This window comes from Drosophila serrata, unplaced genomic scaffold (genome assembly GCF_035046125.1).
Source record: "Drosophila serrata isolate PLE 108 unplaced genomic scaffold, ASM3504612v1 contig_276, whole genome shotgun sequence".
Classification (NCBI taxonomy): domain Eukaryota; kingdom Metazoa; phylum Arthropoda; class Insecta; order Diptera; family Drosophilidae; genus Drosophila; species Drosophila serrata.
In genome coordinates, this window is record NW_028257174.1 from 7,219,365 (window position 1) to 7,239,424 (window position 20,060).

Sequence of the window (20,060 nt, forward strand, 5' to 3'; positions counted from 1 at the left end):
TTATTTATTTATATTTCTATATATACATTTTAAAGGAAGAACCTCAATAATCAATTTAAAATACAAACAAATCGAATCAAATCGAAAATCGATCATAAGTGAGCATAAAATATTCGCATTTGCATCAATATTTTAATATGAAAATTTTGTTCAACAATCCTAAGTTTCAAAAACTCATAACTAAGCCAAAATCATTTCTATGCTAGTTTTTACTAGGTTAACAAATCTGCATTCTCAATTTAAAAATTTTAAAAATTGAAAATTTAGTCCATTTTTAAAATTTAGAAAAAATTGGTTTGTTTTCTGCCTTAGATGGCTAGATCGATTCTCCTGTTGATCCTGATCAAGAGTTTATATGATTTATAGGGTCGGAAATGACTCCTTTCACTTTGATCTAAGCCTCTGACTTAAATTAAAATACCCTTTGAAGGGTATACAAATACGAAGAAATGTAACCCACAAATAATATTATTAATAATAATATTAAATAATATTCTTTAAGCGAAACCCAACCCCAAAGCACACTAGGAACCTCTTCAGCAAGAGCGCCATTACAAGGCATTGTTTAGGGAAAGATTCTTAAAGGGATTTAAAAACCCTAGTAATTATACTCAAAAATATCTAAAGAACTCAATTATATCACCAAGGTCTAGGCAACTATTTCGTAATACAGTAAATAATGCACATTATTTCCCACAAAACAGACTCCTCTCATCAATTGCACTTATCACACATATTATGGTAACGATTGGTAAGAGGTTGGCAACTACGGTCACATAGACATAATTTACCCCAAGCAAACATATGATCCCACTATATCTGGAGTGACTTCCTTGCCGCCCTGGTTTCATAATATTGCACCATGAAAGCCGAATCATCGACACCCTGCAGACATAGAAATCGTTTGTTCCACGGATTGTTTTGTTGACTCTGGCAATTAGCACTTGCGGTGGCAATCGATACAAAATAAAAAACAAAACAAAATATGGTAAAAAGATGAAATACTCGTCGGTGGTAATCAAAATGCCAGCCGTGCTAGCCGGATTTGTAGTTATTGGATGGCGGCAGAGTGGGGATTTTTGAACTTGGATGGATCTCTTGGGTGTTATAGTTTTTTAACAATTTATTGCAAACCACTTTAATTAACTTCAATTAAAGGCGCCTCTCTCTCTGGGAGGTATAAAAGGTGACACTGCCGGCTGTCTGGCATATCAAATCAATCCAACACTTCAACAGGGCAGGACAGTAGCTCCTCCTCATCCTCCATCCCAGCAACTACCCAGCATACTCAGCATGAAGCAGTTTGTGGTAAGAGAAGCCAGGACATCGGCAACCCCCAGTGACTCCAGTGTCTTAATTGTACTTCACTTTTTAGGTTCTGGCCTGCCTGGCCTTGATCGGTGGCTCCTGGGCCGCTCCCCGTCCGGATGTCAGCCATTTGGCCGGCTATGCCTATCAGGCTGGTGGCTATAATGGCAACCTGGTCACCAATCAGGTGGTGAGCGCCCCGGTGGTGACCACCTCCTACCAGCCCACGGCTGCCGGCACCAACTACTTTAGCTCTGGACCAGCCATTGGCCAGCTGAGCAGCGGTGGTGGTGTTGGTGGTTCCAGCAGCAGCTACCAGGTGGGTTCTGCCGGCTCCTCGGGTATTAGCTACCAGGTGGGCTCATCGGGCTCTTCGAGCTCCTCGGGCTCCCTGGGCTACCAGGCCGAATCCTCTGGCGTTTCGGACAGCATCGGACTGGCTGGTCTGCAGCCCGGGCCCACCATTAACTACAACGAGCAGGAGTCCTACATCAGCCACCTGGCCAACTTCCAGCCTGCCCAGATCAGCAAGCACTTCTACATCCACAGTGCTCCCGAGGACCACGATGAGCAGCAGATCGTCCGCTATGTGAATGTGGGCAGGCCCCAGAAGAACTACCGTGTGGTGTTCATCAATGCACCATCCTCCACCACCAGCAAGGCCAAGATTATTGCCAATGTGGCCCCTGTTGAGGAGAAGACTGCCATCTATGTGCTGTCCAAGAAGTCGAATGCTTTGGATGTCTCCGCTGAGGTGGTCACACAGCGGCCAGTCCAGAACAAGCCAGAGGTCTTCTTTGTCAAGTACAAGACACCTCAGGAGGCGGCCCATGCCCAGCAGACCATTCAGGGTGAGTATTTGTGACTCTTTTTCTTTAGTTTTCATATAGTTTTGGTAGAACATATTCTTGAGTTACGAGTCTGGGTATACATTCTTAAGATATAATATCTTTTACTCAATGTATGAATTATTTGCTAGGTTTTTTCGTTACAAATTCCAGTTCTAAGCCTTGGTTCTTTGGCTGGCAGGAGAAAAGCAATTTATAGATTTGTTTATCAAGAATATAATCTTCTAACTAGTAATTATTAAGATCAATGCCTAAATTCATCGAAAAAGTATTTAAAATCATCTAAATCAAATTATTTGAGATAATATTTAGAAGTAGATCTTAAACTCATCAGTCAGATCTTTATTATTATCTTAACTCTGTTATTATTTAACCAAGTTTAAGATTTTCCCTTTCATTTGGTAATTAATACTAAAAAATGAGTAATTATTTAATACTTCAAATGATTCTCCCGTCTCCCCCATATGTGAATCCCTAACTATGTTACATTTCCCTTTTAATCCCCCTCAGCCAACTATGATGCTCTTGGTGGAACCTCGGAGACCAGCAATGAAGGCGTCATTGCCACCTCTTCGGTAATTGGTAGCCTGGGTGATAATGGTGCCTCCGGTGTGGTTACCGATGCCAGCGGCGGCCTCAACATTGTTGGAACTGGTGGTGTGCCCACTGTGGATGCTGGATTCAATGCTGGATACAATGCCAATAGAGGCATTGCCTACGATGGTGAGGGTAGCCAGCGCCAGGTGATCAGTCAGGTGATCTCTGGCACCAATGCCCAGGCCACCTATTTGCCCGTGAAGCCAGTGCGAAAGTAGAATCCCCCTTCCATATATTATATCACCCATATATCATCTGCATACGACAACACTGCCAAGGATATACACTCACTGTTGGAGCCTCGGGGAATTTGGACTGGATGGAAAATCCCCCTTGGGTTTGGGGTCCATTACAGTGGAATTTCTCCAAAGGAAACCTTTGCGATTTTTTTCCTATTTAGATATTTGCACTATGTATTTTTTTTTTCGTATTAATAAAATTTAAGAGTTTCTCAAAAATGTAATTAACAAAAGAGTTTTGATTAAGGTTCTTTGCTAAACATTTTTGTCACTGTGGAAAATCCAATCAGCAATCGCCTAGATTTGCTGCAACCTGTTTAAGACCGCCCTGCTAGTTGCATAATCATAATGACGGAAAGTCCAATGATAACCAACGCCTCTCAGCGTCTGGGCCAAGTATTTGGCAAGCTGCTTATAATTGTTCAACCCGAAAGACTGGTGAACTGGCCAACCGGCGGTAACCAACTCGACTCACAGAAAAAACCACTCGACGGCGGGCAGGTAAATAAATTAGCGACTTAAAAGATACTCCACTCGGGCAGGGGAATGTGTATATGTATCTGTATCTGTATCTTTAGGCAGGTATGCAGGTCGTCCAAGGTCGTCCTATGCCAATGCAAGTCGCATTAAAATACCAAAGCGTATTAAGATAAAAATTAGTTATACTTTAAAATGCAGCAGCCACGCCCCGTGAACTAATTTGCCCCATCAATTACCAAATAACACAGTTGTACCTGTTGTACCTTTGGAGGTATCTATCTCCCCATCTGATACTCTGAGTATCTCAGTAAGCGAATCTAAATCTTAGTCTCGAGATATCTGCATATCAATGGCCAGCCAAGATCTTTTGCATAAAGATAATCACACCTACTAAATAAGAGAAGAAAAAAAAGACACAAAATGAAGAAGCGCCGACAGTAGCTGGCCCTCCGCCAGATTGAGATCGAAAGATCCAAAAGATTCAAGAGCTGGGCGGCAAGCGATTTGTCCCTCGATTCGATTTCTATATTACTGTCATCATCAATAAAATGTTACATAAATTTTCAGCACAGCGAGCGGCGAATGCCAGATGCCAAGCGATGCCATGCTCTGCCAGGTTATAAATATGGAATGCCTAATTGATAATTATCATTTTGTCCAGTTTTCCATAATCCGCCGCTATATGCGATATGCGATCTGTGATCTGAGATCTCAGATACTCGCTGGCTAATGGCTAATTTAGTCCGAATCAAAGTCGGAAACACTTGGCATATGCATTACCATTTTGTCAATCAGTTTTATTCGTTTATTCGATTATGTGTGGTTCTGTCGTTAATCCACCTCTCTAGCCCATAAATCCGCTCAAAGTCATTATTCAAATTCGGTGGCATCTTCTTCTATATAAATGCATGTATATGTATATATATAGCCGATAATATGATCAAATTATGCTTTTTATGATTTTATTTTCGCAATATTTATTGCGGCCTCCAAAAGCAGGCAAAAGACCAAGTGAATGTTTATCTTCTGGGCTCGAATGACTCAGAGATCGATAGATTTAGCGGTCACCACCATTTAGGGTGACAACAAAAAATAAAATAAAATAAAATAATAATCACAAAAAGACACACAGCACCTAATTTGCTGGGAAATTCCAGCCATCGGATCGGATACAAGAAGGCTGTTATATATATCTATATTATAAATATATATCGGACAGACCAAGAATGGTATTTTCTGTGTGCAACGGAAACATTGAAATGTCTTCGAAACACTAGACCTAATAAGGGTTTAATATAAAAATGTAGTATATAAATACATATAAGGTAAATATATATTCAATAAATATATATTAAATGAGTATGTACATAAACACAAAATATATATAAAGAGAAATAATTGTAGCCAGCTAATAAAAGTTCAAATAGCAATTGAAGCTACTTTTTCCATTCTATTTAAACTTGTCTTTGAAGCACCTATATTAATAACTGCCTTGAATTTTAGCTCTACTTATTTAATTCATTATTTTTATTAATTCAATAAGCAAAGTTCAATTTACAAATTCATGAAGAAAAAATATATTTATATTTTAACATTTGAATTATAAAATCTGTATCAATATTTTATATTTAACAAAATATCAAAGTTTAAAAACCTCATAACTAAGCCAAAAATACATTAATTTTAAATCGGAAAGCTGTTCTGTGCCAGTTTTTAACAGTTTAACAAATCTGCATACTGAGTTCACAAATTTAAAAAATTTAAAAAATTGTCATTTTTTAACAATTTTAATGATGTTACAACCCCTTATAAAAATTTAAAATTTTGCAAAAAAATTTGAACGTTTTATTTTGTACCGGACATCGATAGAACGATTCTTCTGTTGATACTGATCAAGAATATATATGACTTATAGGGTCGGAAATGATTCTTTCGAGCGTTACAAGCTTTTGACTAAATTAAAATACTCTTGCAATGACTATTATAAAATCCTAATTTTCTCTCATCATCTCTTAGTTTACATAGTAAATATTCCTTTAATTGCTTTAATAAGAGCCTCAAGTTACCTATATCTAATTCCCAGAAAATCATATAAAAAAGCAATATCTTAGCACCACAACAACATAACATATACATATAATTTCAGGCCTAAATTATTCACTGATTAAGCCAACTGCTATAGATATTTGCCAATTAATTGATGGCCGAATATGCTCGAAACTAATGATTGAGTGAAGAAGACGACGACAACGACTCTGAAGACTATGAAAGGAGAAGAAAACCCCATGGAACGTGTTTGCTTTCTGGCCAAGATTGATGCGCCGCGTGAAGATGATGTGATGGTGACAACGCCGTGCCGTTTAATGAGATTCGCTGGACCAGGGGAGGGGTCTATCGATGCTGATGCTGATGCCGATGCTTCTCCATTCAATAGTTTTCGCATCTACATGGATTTTGGTAAATTTAGATATTTGCCAGAGTCAGAGACATCGCTATCGCCATTATCAGGGTCATCCATGGAGCAGTCAAGTTCAATGCCAGCCCCCAACAAAAAAGACGAGTTAAAGCCAACGTATTCGTTCTGATTTGAATAAGTTTTAGGTCACTCCGAGTGCCGATTGAGCGCCAAAGTCAGAGCATAGGCTCTGCGATCATGTTGGATGCTGTGGATAGGTGACATTTGCATAAACGGCGACGCCGGCAGAGAGTTCAGATCCGATCCGGAGCATATTTAAGACAAGTGGAGCGGCCCAAAATGCAATCATTGACTCGCAGCAGCCAACGAACCAACAAACGACAGCTACCCGTAGGATCACAGAGGATTATCTTGGATTTTTTTTGAGTGTCGGTTAAGAAGAGCAAATCATTCATCATGTTCGTTCAGCAAGTCTTGCTCGGTTGCCTTGTCCTGGTGGCGGCCACCCAGGCTCGTCCTCAGTATGGATACGAGCATCCGGTCGGTGGCATCGGCTCTCCGTCGGACATCTTCCTCGGCGGCGGTGGCGGTGGATCGAGTTCCTCTGGCCATGGCATCGGTGGCTCTGGCATCCATTCGGGCTCTGGCTCTGAGCCCAGCCTGGTAGCCATTCAGCCACATCGCGGTGGAGACAAGTACCTGCCTCCGGCTAGCACCACTCAGGCACCGATCATCAACAAGAAATTCTATCTGGTTTCCGCTCCCGAGGATCACAGCAACGATGGCAAGGTCAAGCATCTGGTGCTGGGACGTCCACAGAAGAACTACCGTGTGGTGTTCATCAAGGCCCCGGCCGGTGATAATGCCAATGTCAAGTACTCGGCCGAGTTTGCGCCACAGGAGGAGAAGACCGTCATCTATGTGCTGAGCAAGAAGGACAATGATCTGGATGCCAGCGATGTGGCCACTCCGGCACCCACGCAGCCCAGCAAGCCCGAGGTGTTCTTCATCAAGTACAAGACCGACGATGAGGCTAAGCAGGCCCAGCAGGAGATCCAGGGACAGTATGACAAGCTCGGTGGCACCAACGAGTACCAGGAGGATAACAATGCTCCCATTACCTCGGTGATCGGTAGCCTCGATGGCCTGAATCCCGATGGTAGCTACAACTACAGGCAGATTGCCAATCGTCCACCCAGTGCCCAGTATCTGCCCAGTCTGCTGAAGCACTAGAGGATTAACACCCACCCACCCACAACCACCACACCACCAAAATACCCACAAACAATATCAAAATCACCACCCAAAAAACGCCCAAAAAGAATTTCCATCCCAGAGACCCTTGTTGTGTTGCGTAATTTTAAGAGATCTTTACTATTTTTTTGTGTTTTTTTTTCTGTTAATTGTTATTTTGTTGCTAATAAAGTTTATATTTAAAAAATAAGAAATTAAAAGTTGTTCCTTATAACAGGGGATTTTCATGAAAATGAAAGAAACTACAAGAGTGGAAAGAGATGCTAAACATTGGTGAATGTTTTTGGAGTAAATGGTAAAAGTTTGAGAGCAAAATATTTAGACACAAATCCTTCTTTTTAAATAAATGTTTAAAGATCAAGTAGAGTAAAGAATCTTAGCCCCTATAGAATATACAACAATTTCAACAATTACAACACTAAAAATGCATTCAACTCCAAGCTTTTTGCCATATTTATCATTTAAAGAAGTATAAAAAACAAGAATAAAAACAACCTAAGGTCGGTCAGTAATTTAAAACAAACAAAAAATTAATAAAAATCCTATAAATTGAAATGTTTCTTCTGGCAGTTGGAAATTAAAGAAAATTCAAACCAAAGTCAAAGTCAAAAACAAATCGAAGCAGCATCGAGTCGAGCAGAAAGAGACATTTCATTTGATATTCGGTATTCAAATCAGTTCAGTTCACATTTCAATATGTCCAAATCCGAATCAAAATCAAAATCCAAATCCGAATCGAAATAGGAATTCAAACAACAGAGGGGCTGCCGTCAAAATTTCCAACAGAAATTAGCTTAAATGAAGTGAGAAATCAAAATAAGCTCATCAAATTTAATTAAATTGTGGAGCTTTATATATATATATATTTATTTTTTCTTTTTAGCTCTTGGTGTGGTTTTTAGTTTGTTTTTGTTGCTTTGATTGGACCATTAAACTGACGCTGCATAAAAAGAGACCGAGCCAGAGCCTGAGACAGACCCAAGAGCAGTCAATGATTAATGTTGAATCGTTAAATTGATCCCAACAAATAAAACATTAGCGTACAGATCCATTTGGGTATTGGGGAAGTCAATTCTTCTTTATTTAATTAGTATTAATCGCTGTAATTTAATTAATTATATTGATAGGCAAAGTATAGGGTTAAGTGTTAATATTATTGCTTTGATTTTTAATGAATGTAAGTATGTGAATTCATTTATAGCTTATGAACTTGTTAAGAGCAACTTTCTTTAAAAGCAATATATGATTTTATAGAAGAATGAAGAGAACAACAAATAAAAAACTGAATGAATGAATTAAGAAACAAATATATTTAAATGAAATGTTGATATAAGAATTTCTCTTATTTTATTATTACTATTATTATATTATTATCTTTTATTTTCCGTTTTGGTCGTGAATAAAAATACATAATATAAATAGGTATATATACAGCTCTTATAGAGTTAAATGCCTGAGATCTGTCGTATCAAATGGAGAGGACTTAATATATATAAATAAATATATTAAAAAGACTCTTTTTGATAATTAGAATCTTTTTCAGAAACCACCAAGTTAAAAGACCCTTATTATTCATAAATCTTAAAAATATAGAAAGCTACAATAGTTCCAAATGACATCTCTTGACCTCCCGCCCCAAAAACTAAACGATATATCAAAGATATGTCAAAGAGGTCGATGCTAAGGTGACATCTTTATAATATACACATCCAAAAGCATCTGGCCAAGATAATTTTTCTTAATAAAGTCCAGCATAAATCAAATTAGCTGTACCATTTTGCTCAAATGCGACATGAAAGTGTGGGAATTACGCCTTAATATATGCAAATCCCATGCACACACACAATCGAACCAGTTTCCAACAACAAATATAAAAAAGAAGGAAAAAACTAAACCATAGCCATTGTTGATATTTTAATTGTCTCTTGTTGACAACTAAAAATGAAAAAATAGATAGAGAAAAAATAAATGAAAAAGCGCTGAAATTAATCTACTAATCAGCATCGAGGCTGCGTCAAACCAAAAATAACTGAATTCGAATTGGATAGATATCGAAATCGAAATTGGCCGAAATGCAAGTTGGTAACTGCCAGCCAGTTGGCCAAGATCATTAGTCAAAGGCGAGGGCGTTGAATGATGCTCCTCGCGATATGCAACATCATTTTAACGCCTAAATTTCAAGTCAAAATAAATGATAAATGATCTGTAATCTGCACAAAATATCTGTGAGATCTGTGAGAAGAGCATAACGAAAGGTCGTGTCAAAATCGAAGATAAAACAAACCAGAAAGGTAACTAACTTTGGGAAGCTTAAGTTATATATACTCTTTCAGTTTGCAATTGAAATATGTCATTAGATTATAAGATATAGTATGAAATTCTAATCTTAAATTATTAGCATTCTTTGACTGAATAGTTAGTGATATTTTTATATAAATTTTTATCGGCAACTCACAACTAAATTAAAAATACATTAATTTCAATTCAGAAAGCTGTTCTATGATAGTCTTTTCCAGGTTTACAAATCTGCATACTAAGCTGACAAATTTAATAAAATCAATTTATTGTCAATTTTTGAAAATTTTAATGCTACGATGCTACGCCTTATAAAAATTTTGAAAAAATTGATCACATTTTTTTTTCTACCTGAGATGGCTAAATCGATTTTCCTGTTGATCCTGATCAAGAATATATATGATTTATAGGGTCGGAAATGACTCCTTCACGTTCTTTTAAGCTTCTGACTGAAGGTGCAATACCATTTTTAATTGATATTAATAAATTTTTATATGAGTACTATTTCGACAAATCAAAATGTAAAAAACTCATAACTAAGCCAAAAAAGCATTAATTTTAATTCAGGAGGCGTTCGTATATTAATTTTTAACAGGTTAACAAAAAAATGTGAATATTTGGACGATTTTTGAAAATTTTAGCGATGTAACACCTTTTTTTTTTGAAAAAATTAAAAAAGTTTTATTTTTTACCGGACATGGCTAGATGATTCCCTTGTTGATGCTGATCAAGAATAAATATAATTTATAGGGTCGGAAATGATTCCTTTACTGTGTTTTAAGCTTCTGACTAAAATTAAAATACCTTTGAAAGGGTATAAAAACGAGGCGGCTAGGGGAAGCGACTGAACACAAAACTTAATTAATTTGCTTTTTAAATCTTATAGTTGAGGGATTTTTCCGACTTATTCGAGTTTTGTAACCATTAACTGAGGTTATTGGGCACTGAACTTGTTGGGTTAAGGAATGAATTAACTTGATTCTTCTAATTTCCAGAACGAACATTAATTTGTTTCAAGTTCATAATTTAGCTTAGGGGTTTTTTAGGGAAGCTGTTTGGTTTGTAATTAAAAAGTTTTTAGGTTTAGTTTCTCAGTTTTTACTTAATGACTTTTCGGTTTTCTCTGTCAGCTTTCGACGAATTTTCTGGTATTATTAGGGAGTTTCCGATAAATCTTTCCATATTTCCTAAAATTTTTCGTAGAAGTTTTTCATAGGATTGTTTAACATTTTGTCTGGTGTTTCTTGGAAGTTTCTTCTTCTTTTTTACAACAATATTTAAATAAGTCTTGTTCTTCTTTTTGTTTAAAGGTTTTTCACCAGTATTTTTTTTAGGATTTTTTTGTTAACTGATTTTTTCAGTTTTTTTTTTTAATAAATTAATATTTTTCTTCACATTTTCTAAAAGACTTCACTACTTTAATAGTTTTTCTCTCAAATACCTTTCCTAAATTATTTCATTTTCAAGGTTTCTTTCCTGTAAAACCCTATCGTACAACATTTTAAATCATCTAACAAGCAAAATGTGATAGATTATGAAATACCGAGACCCTGACCAAAACTTACATCAATATTGAAATACGTTTGGCAGCTTCTGTTCCCACATTTTCACGCACAATTAATTTTTCATCTGGCACGAGTTTGTTGCCTAAGTCTTTTGTTTTCGCAGCTTTTAGCTAAGCAATTTGCTGGCGAAAAAAAGAAAATACAAAATGAACAATAAAGATTTCCCAAATTTGCAGGTTAATCAGAGTCCAAGATCTAACTAGATCGCTTTTAAAAGTGAAACTAACCCAGGGGACCGAAAACAGTTGCCTGCTGAAAGCCGCGAAATGTTGAACTTCTTCGGTTTGGTTTCCCTCTCGTTAGTTAGTCTGTCGTGGGCTCAGGGATTTCCATCGCGCACCTATTTGCCTCCACCGGTTACAGCTCCAGCTGCCAATCCTGTCATGGAACCCATCATAACCAAGCAATTCTTCAGCATCTCGCCGGCGGAAGATCCCGAGGATTTGGAGCCAAGGAATAAGCATTTGGTTATTGGGCAACCTCGACGAAATTATCGTGTGATATTCATAAGGGCACCGACGGCCAATAGTGAGAGATTGAGATACACAGCGGAACTGGCACCACAGGAGGAGCGTACGGTCATCTATGTACTCACCAAGAAGCAACACGAACTGGAGGCCACGGATATTGTGACCCCACGGGAGAAACCCCAGGCGGAACAGAAACCAGACATATTTTTCATCAAATACAAGACGAACGAGGAGGCTGCCGCTGCCCAACAGGAAATTCAGACGCAGTACGATCAGCTCGGAGGGAATAGTGAGATAGCTGCACCCTATGTGGCACCTGTTCAATCAGTGATTGGAGCTCTCAATCCTCAACAGACAACGCCCTATCAAGCTCCCTCCCCCAGCTTCCATCAGTCACCGCCAAATCAATCCCCTGGCTATCATTATGATAGGCCATCGCCACCTTCCACGCTCTTGGCGCCAGTGGAGAGGTCGTACTGAAGCCTAAATATCTTATTCAGATAAATATATGCATATATATATATATATATATATATATCCGTTGAATATTCCATGCTATTTGCATATAATTGATAAGCCATTTCCATTGGCAAACGAATTTATCATAAAACTTGGTGAACGCGTAAATAAAAATGGTTGTTTTTAATTAATTTTTTGGTTGTATAATTTTTGCAAACCTTTTTTTGCTAGTTTTTTTTTTTTCCGGTGATATCTGATTTGCAAAAGTGCTTTGACCCTGTGACAAAGGAGAGGAATTTGGAGGCAAGTTTGTGACGGGCTTATTGGTTAAATAACAAAATAAATCAAATTAAAATGAAAATTAAATTAGCAAATAAAAAGCTTAAGCAATGCTTGTTAAAGATACAAAATAATAACACAAATTTAATTAATTTAAAAGTTTGGAATTGTAAATTGGATTAATAATAGAATATTTAGTAAACATATACAACAAATTGTGAAATATCAACATTTAAGCTAAAATTTTTGTTAAATAAATAATAAATATTGTTAATAAACATAATATGTGCATATGGCTGTCTGATATCGTCATAATCAGCAAATATTGCGAACTATGAAGATTTGTATACTAATCAAATATTGTAAGAAATTGTGTTTGTTTAAAATGAAATTTATAAACTTCTAAAAACCTATGTTTAACGAAACAAATATAATATATGAATCAGTGGTGATCCAGGCTAGGCAGAGAAATTTATGACTAAATAAATACTATACAGAAAACAAATCCTGCTTATTAACTAAAGATCGTCTTATGAAAATAGTTTAGTTACCCAAAATATATCTAATATTTAAACAAATCTTTTAGTAAGGGGCTCCGAAATATCGACCAAATAGGTTTGTGGCCAAAAATAATTAAAATCTGCATAAATTTAGCAAATCGCAACCGAAAAAAGAAGAAACCGCAAAACGGCAATGCAGTTTTTTAAGTTTTTTTTTATTATTATTATTTATATTGAGGTGTCTCTGTGGTCCTCTGTGGCCACCAGTTTATCTTCATTGGATTTATTATGCATTTGCATTTAATTAATGGATGGATGAATGTTTTTTTTTTTTATTTTTATTTATTTTTGCAAGCCATTTTTGGGCATCAACTGGGCGACCTTTTTTTGATTGGCAGCAGCAACAATTTGGCAGCAGCAACAATTTGGCAGCAATTAATCTTTGGGTTGCCTGGCTGGCTTTTGCCAAAAAAATACAAATATATAAAATTTGAAACAAAGAAAGATGTTTGGCAATCAAATGAGCGGATTTTCAAGGTCCCTTAGCGAAAATTTTAAACTAAAAAGTTGGATTCTAAGCCTATTATCCCCGCACCTTTAATAATTCCAATAATATTTATAATTCCAAGGTGGCCAAAATGCGTGCATAAATCACACACACACATCATTCACACACTCGCGACTTAATGGCCCTAAAGACCTGGCCCTGCCCAAAACGCATTCAAATTATGGCAATTATATTGAAATTTGTTCATCAACAATACGCCGCAGAGTCAAAGATGTGGAATTTCGCCTTAGTGTCTTTTGGAATTTCTGCTTTTAGTGGCTTCAACTAAAAATAGACCATGACAGACGGCAGACATAATCTATGCATACAACTCGGTGGATACCCTTTTGTTGGGCCTCAACCAGAAACCAGAAATGAGACTTAAATGTGGCTTATTTGTGTTGTAATACAAAAACTAAAGCAAATTAAATTTAATAAATGCATAAAATAAATATATAAATAAATGGCATTTTGGCAAAAGTGAGGCAGGGGTATCCTTTTTGTTGCTTTGCCGCAACTCATCAAAGGCTAAATAATATAATTTATAACACAGTCAAAGATAAAAGAGGAAATTTCAAATAAAAAACGAATAAGTAAAGTCTTAGAGTATACAAAATTCAGATTTTGCAGCAATGCTAATAGGTGGCTGCTGCGCCTGTGGCAAAATAGTCAAGAAATAATAGAAATAATAATCCAATGCTCTTAGCAAATGCTGCTTCTAATGCCTTCAACATAATTAAGCTCTTGTTAACAATGGCTTAATACGTCAAACTAAAGTCCCCCTCATAGCGGAAGCAGGTTCTGTTCTTAGAGAACCAAACACAGTCAAGAAATCACAGAACAAGAAGTCAAGAAAGAAAAATAACCGCAGAACCCACAAGATTCTTCCAAGAATTTGTTTGACCATCCAAGCCGGACAGACAGATAGAAAGACAGCAAACAAATTGCGCCCATCAATCAAGCTTCGTTACACTATCGCTTAATAAAAAACTATTTATTTATAAAAAAGATTTTGAAACCAAAGAAAGAAAGAGAATGGCTGAAGAAATTGAAAGTTTTGGCGGGATAATAATTAAAGCGATGAAACAAAGGCATGAGCGAACGTCTTTATTAAAATAGAAGCATTATTGTGTACATTTAAATAATTTTATATACGTCTTAATACTCCTTAAAATTAATAAAAAAAACTACAAAATAAACATCTGAAACGGCGGATTGCTTGAGATAATGTATCTGGGCTAATGTTGACAGACAAATTATGTTAGTAAATGTTTCTAGGTTGCTAGGATATGTTTCTAGGCAAAATTAGCTAGGATTATGTTAGACAACCCCAGTAATGGAGTCAATTTATTAATAAAATCTTACGTTAAATTAACAAAAAGAAATCTACAAATTATATATCCAGCAAGGCGGAAAGCAGAAGGAAATACGACTGGGCAAAATGTTAACAGGAACGATAAGTACATAAATATTTGTTGCCAGGCGAAAGTAACTAGGATTAAGTTGGAATCTTTTATTAGAACTCCTTCATTGCGTTTTACTCTTCTGACTGAAATTATAATTGGTATAAATAAGACACATGAAAATGCTTCTAAACAAAAGTAGATAAGTCTACCTCTGTCTTTACCTTGTTTTTCATAAGTACAATGCATAAAAAATGTATTATAACAATTATTAATCTTCTTTTTCCTATTACTCAACAGGATTCAAACATTCTAAGTTTATTGAAGGAAGCCCAAAAACGTGCCAACTTCTCAATGCTGATCAAATTAAGTTATAAACGCGTTTCCATATATATCGTCATATACACTTCGAATACCGCTAAAGATCAATCAATCAATTGAGGATTTTATGCAAAATTTTTGCATTCATCTTGAAAATTGGCGGAGAGATATATATAATAATAATGACGACAAACAATGCGACAAAATGCAACCGTATTTCATGAGAGGAGTCTTTGAAAATTCAAATGGAAATTGATCCATGGATTCGCCGGCGATCAAGTTGCTCGAAACGCCGGCGAATATTCGTCTATGATTTATTATCACCCCAAAATAAGAAATAAATAAAAGCAAAAACAAAACATAAACCAAAACCGAAATCAAAACAAAAACAATAGCAAAACGAATATCGATGGACAACAGGTCACATTAAAGGAAGCGTGAAAGAGACAGACAAACAAGTCAAATGTCAGAGGTTCGGCATAGTCAAATAATTGAGCAATTAATAAAACCGGCGAGAAGGAAAAAAATTATAGAAAATCAATGAGAAGCGGAGGAACCAATATTCGGGGTATAAAAGGCCAAAGATCTTCAAGGGGGAGCATCATTAAGCCAACAACTGAAAGCCAATCAACATGCGTTTATTTGTGGTAAGAGGAGGGATAAGGATAACCTGAGGATTATCTGATAGATTACCCCAAAGATCACCCTGCGGATTACTTAAATACTAATTCAAATTCTTTGCAGACCCTTTGCACTCTGGTGACCCTTAGCCAGGCCAAGCCCCAGGGCTATAACTATGGCAGCGGTGTCTCCGGCTCTCTGTCCTCCGGTGGCTCCAGCTCGGGCGGCAGCTCCGGCGGTTTCCTGGCTGCTCCCAGTCACTCACAGAGCTCTGTGGCCTCGTACGGTCCTTTGGGCGCCTTCCAAAGCGCCAGCGTTGGCTCCCTGGTGAGCAGTCCCTCTGCCCTCCAGTCGGTTAGCCATTATGGCGGCGGCAGCAGCGGCGGTCATGGTGCCACCTACAGCTCTGGCGGTTCTGGATCCTCCTCTTCCAACTATGGTGGTGGTGCCTCCAATTATGGTGGTGGTGCTTCCAACTATGGCTCATCCGTATCCAACTATGGTGGCAGTTCTGGCGGCAGCTCCTTCACCGGCTTTGGACCATCGCCTAATATTGGATTCGGCGGACTGGCCGGCTACCAGGCACCCACCTATCAGCAGCAGCAGGAGCAGGAGGTGCAGCGTGGCTTCCAGGAGCCCATCATCCACAAGCAGTTCTTCACTGTCGCTGCCCCCGAGGAGCACGAGAATTTGGAGCGTTCCAAGCATCTGGTGATTGGTCGTCCCCAGAAGAACTATCGTGTGGTTTTCATTAAGGCCCCATCTTCGAGCAATGCCAACGTTAAGCTGTCGGCCGAATACGCCCCCAAGGAAGAGAAGACTGTCATCTATGTGCTCAGCAAGAAGGACAACCAGCTGGAGGTCAACGATATTGCCACGCCCGCACCCACGGTGCCCAGCAAGCCGGAGGTGTTCTTCATCAAGTACAAGACCGATGCCGAGGCCTCTCACGCCCAGCAGCAGATTCAGGGTGAGTTTATCTTGAACATATTGTGGTGATTTCTTGTTTAAATTCAATCAATCAATTTTCTGCAGCCGAATACGACAGAATCGAGGGAACATCGGAGCACACCGATGGCGGAGTGGCTCCAGCTCAATCGGTGGTCGGAATCTTGGATGGCGGTGCTATCGGTGCTGCCAGCACTGGCAGCTCTCACTTTGTCGGCGGCAGCTCTGGATCGACTGGTGGCTTCAGCACCGGTTCCACTGGTGGAAGCTACACCTCGTCCTCGTCGTCGGGCGGTATCTCTGGTGGAGCCACCGGAGGCGCTACCGTCATCGCCACCCACAAGAACGCCCAGAGTGCAACCTATCTGCCACCCAATGGCAAATAAATGGTCACTTTCGAGTGAAAGGATCGAAGGATCGAAGAATAGATAGCAACAATTTTTTCTGTACAGTGATGCCAATAGTCAAAGGTTTTTTTTTTTTGTGAAATCATAATTAAATAATAAAATAACGAAATAGAAGAATAACTCAAGAGGGCTTTTGCTTTCATTGAATTAAGTTAATTAAATAACTAAAGTCGATGGTGAGTAAACAAAACAATTAATTGGATTGCAGTCTTTTTTAACCCTTTCACGGCATTATAATTTTAGTCAGAAGCTTATAACCTTGTGATGGAATCATTTCCGACCCTATAAACCATATATATTCTAGATCAGCATCAACAGGAGAATCGATCTGGGCATGTTCGGCAGAAAAAAAAATTTTGCTAATTTTTTTTTAAATTTTAAAAGGGTGATGATCATTAAAATTTTTAAAATTTACAAAAATTTTGTTTTTTAAATTAAAATGCAAATTTATTAACCTCATAAAAACAAACATAGGAAAGCATTCCGATTTGAAATTAATGAATTTTTGACTGAGTTATGAACTAATTTAACTGCAAGGGTATAGAAGTTTCCAATCGGTTTTCAGACGGTCTAATTAAGATCCTTGGGAAAACCACGAGCTTCTGGTAATGCTCTACCATATAGAAATACTCTAAGCATATATAATATATATATTTGATCAATATATGGACAACGATTTATGACAATTCGTTATTTTTACAATCCAACATTAAAAAATATGACTTATACTCTTGTTTCTTGAGTTATAACTTTCTTTATTTGTTTTTCTTGAGAAAACAGACAAACATATTGTACTCGAAGAGATTAGAACTCTTTAATTTAATCAAAAAAAGAAAGCAAATCAGAGAATTAGACTTATTTGTTATTCATTATTTATACCCATTATCGCTTGTCACAACAATATTCCTTAGAATGCTTTGGATGGTATTGTTTAAAATACTTAGTACTTAGGACTACAAGTCCTGGTTTCTTATGTACTCTTTATGGTTAATAAAATAAGAACAAATACAAGAAAGCCTTTGACTTCACAAGTATCGCCCTAAATTTGAAAATACCAATCTTTCATTGCCTACTTTAAGGCAGAATTAATTTGTAAATACAAATCTGACACTGCCTACTTTTAGGCAGAATTCAAATCAAAGACATTGACACCTAACAAATTCCCTGCTGGATTATATCAAACATTATTGTTTATCTATTTTTCTACATATACCGAATATACCTTTGAGAAAATGTTGCCTGTATAATTGAAGATTTCAGGAAATGAAAACCACATGGAGTAAATACAGCTTAAACTCCAATATATAAATCCCAAAAAATAAATTAAATCTGGACTTACCGACAGCGTTAATGGCTTGTTTCAGGAGCATATCCGACTGACTTTTGTCCAGGGAGTCGATCTCGCGGCAGCTTCGATACAAACTGGTCACTGTGGACTCGATGGAATAGGCTCCCTCGCCGGTATTCGGCAGCATGGAGATGAAGCGATTCAATTCGTTAAGTTCTGAAATAAACAATCGAAATTAAAAAACAATTCTCTACGATAATTAAAAGCTAGAGATAAGCCAAAGTTGAAGCTTACCCTGATACTCATTGTAAGTCTTGTAGTTCCACTCGCCCCGCTTGATCACGAAGTAATCGTGGTTAGCATAGTCGCTGGCAAAGTTACCGCATGCCCACTCATATGTATCATGGCAGGGACTCTTCGAGGTGTTGGCCCAGAGGAGGAGCTGACGGCTACTCTCCACACACTCCTTATCCAGGCAGAGGGGTGCCCTTAGATAGAAGGGAACCTCGGGCCAAAAGGCTAGCAGCAGGATGATGATCAGCAGGAGCAGGGCACAGAGGCAGGCGGTGGTCACATACAGGATGCGGCGCTTGCGGGAAAGACTCATAAGCGCATCGAAAGAACGCCGGCCTGGAATCAGCAAAGCTATCAACATGGAAAGACATGGAAAATGAATGAAATGGTGGATGAGCACAAGGAAATGTAAACAATAACAAGTGTAGGGGAATGATGATGAGAAATTTATCATAAATGCTCACCTCTCAGTCCATTGGCCGAGGGATGCGTAGAGTTGGGTGTATTTGCCGTCGGTGTCCTGCCCCCGGCTCCACCTCCACTGCCTCCGCCGCCAATTTCGTTGAGTGCATCTTGGCGTGCCGCCTCCAGATCCTTGGGCGTCAGATGGGAGCCATCGTCCATGTGTAGCTTCTGCTGATTGGTGGTTAGCGGTGCCGTTTCGCTGCCCTCGATCTGCTGCAGCTGCTGCTTGCCCCTGATCTCGTCCTGGCTATTGTGCAACTTGTAGCTGCGGTCGTCCACCTCATCGATTGCGCAGATCGTGGGCTTGTATTTGCCCTGATTGATGGCCATTTTGGAGTTCGATATTTTGTGCTGCTCCTGTGACTTGGCTGCTCTTTTGGTTTGCTCACGCTCAGTGCTGGTGGTTCTTCATTTTTCTGTTGTGTTTTTTTCTTATTTTTTAATAGCAAATTCTCAAGCTCTCGATTCTCAATTAGCTCTGTAGATAGGTAGGAAGGAAGAGAAATGACAAAATCAGTCACAATTGCCAAGAAAATATAGCGTTGATCAAACAGTGAGAAGAATTTCCAACCGGCTTAACCGACTTGATTATCAAAAGATTACCTTGAGACATGATATACTATGTCATGTACGGCTATATATGTTTTTATATACCTCAGGCCAGTAAAGAAACCTTTTTCGCTATGTGGAGCATCAGAGATAAGTGAAAATTTCCGATTCCTGAGATAGTAGATGTACAACTGCGGTCAGCCAAATAAGACTAAAAGCTCATAGTTATAAATGAGTTATTAAATGTATCTTATAATCAATTAAGTCTCTGATATATAAAAAAAAAAAAAAAAACTGAAATTGTTTTAAATAAGTCTTAGCTTTGTTCATTTCCTTATAGTAAGCGCCTAGCAATTGTTCAACAGACGCAACTCATAAATACTCATAAGATCTGCGGCTATATTACTGTCTTTACTTGCATATATGTATGTATAGGGATGTTGCATGCTCAACATTTGACTTCTTTTCAATTTTAAATTGACAACAATTGCCAGCAATTTGCACTGT

At 37.9% G+C, this 20,060-nt stretch overlaps 5 protein-coding genes across 9 annotated transcripts in view; 4 read left to right on the forward strand and 1 right to left on the reverse strand.

The window, feature by feature from the left end:
* TwdlX (TweedleX) overlaps positions 1-3,216 on the forward strand; it is a 53,378-nt gene extending 50,162 nt beyond the window's left edge. Inside the window, exons 2-4 of one of the 2 annotated variants that reach the window (XM_020949417.2) lie at positions 1,159-1,308; positions 1,376-2,159; positions 2,667-3,216. In XM_020949417.2, the coding sequence (XP_020805076.2) occupies positions 1,294-1,308; positions 1,376-2,159; positions 2,667-2,971 (1,104 nt within the window). In that variant the 5' untranslated portion in view covers positions 1,159-1,293 and the 3' untranslated portion in view covers positions 2,972-3,216. Of the gene's footprint in view, positions 1-1,158; positions 1,309-1,375; positions 2,160-2,666 lie in introns of those variants that run through there. The other variant, XR_002319508.2, reaches the window with a different exon arrangement.
* The window catches only part of goe (endothelin converting enzyme 1), a 29,573-nt gene that overhangs the window by 3,249 nt on the left and 6,264 nt on the right, over positions 1-20,060 (reverse strand). For 2 of the 4 annotated variants that reach the window (XM_020949414.2, XM_086835880.1), the window contains exons 2-4: positions 19,004-19,482; positions 18,540-18,890; positions 18,297-18,461 (exon numbers count right to left, since the gene is read on the reverse strand). In XM_020949414.2, coding sequence (XP_020805073.2) covers positions 18,297-18,461; positions 18,540-18,890; positions 19,004-19,334 — 847 coding nt within the window. In that variant the 5' untranslated portion in view covers positions 19,335-19,482. The remainder of the gene's footprint in view (positions 1-18,296; positions 18,462-18,539; positions 18,891-19,003; positions 19,483-20,060) is intronic. The other 2 variants (XM_020949415.2, XM_086835881.1) reach the window with 1 other exon arrangement.
* Positions 3,343-7,336, forward strand: TwdlY (TweedleY). Its single transcript, XM_086835883.1, has one exon. It carries the CDS (start codon positions 6,345-6,347, stop codon positions 7,119-7,121), a length of 777 nt encoding a protein of 258 aa, XP_086692009.1. The 5' UTR covers positions 3,343-6,344; the 3' UTR covers positions 7,122-7,336.
* Positions 10,097-13,244, forward strand: TwdlZ (TweedleZ). The gene has a single exon (XM_086835886.1). The coding sequence runs from the start codon at positions 11,269-11,271 to the stop codon at positions 11,950-11,952; it is 684 nt and encodes a 227-aa protein (XP_086692012.1). The 5' UTR covers positions 10,097-11,268; the 3' UTR covers positions 11,953-13,244.
* Twdlalpha (Tweedlealpha) lies at positions 14,961-17,502 on the forward strand. The gene is made up of 3 exons (XM_020949419.2): positions 14,961-15,628; positions 15,726-16,572; positions 16,638-17,502. Exons 1-3 carry the CDS (start codon positions 15,614-15,616, stop codon positions 16,934-16,936), a joined length of 1,161 nt encoding a protein of 386 aa, XP_020805078.1. The 5' UTR covers positions 14,961-15,613; the 3' UTR covers positions 16,937-17,502.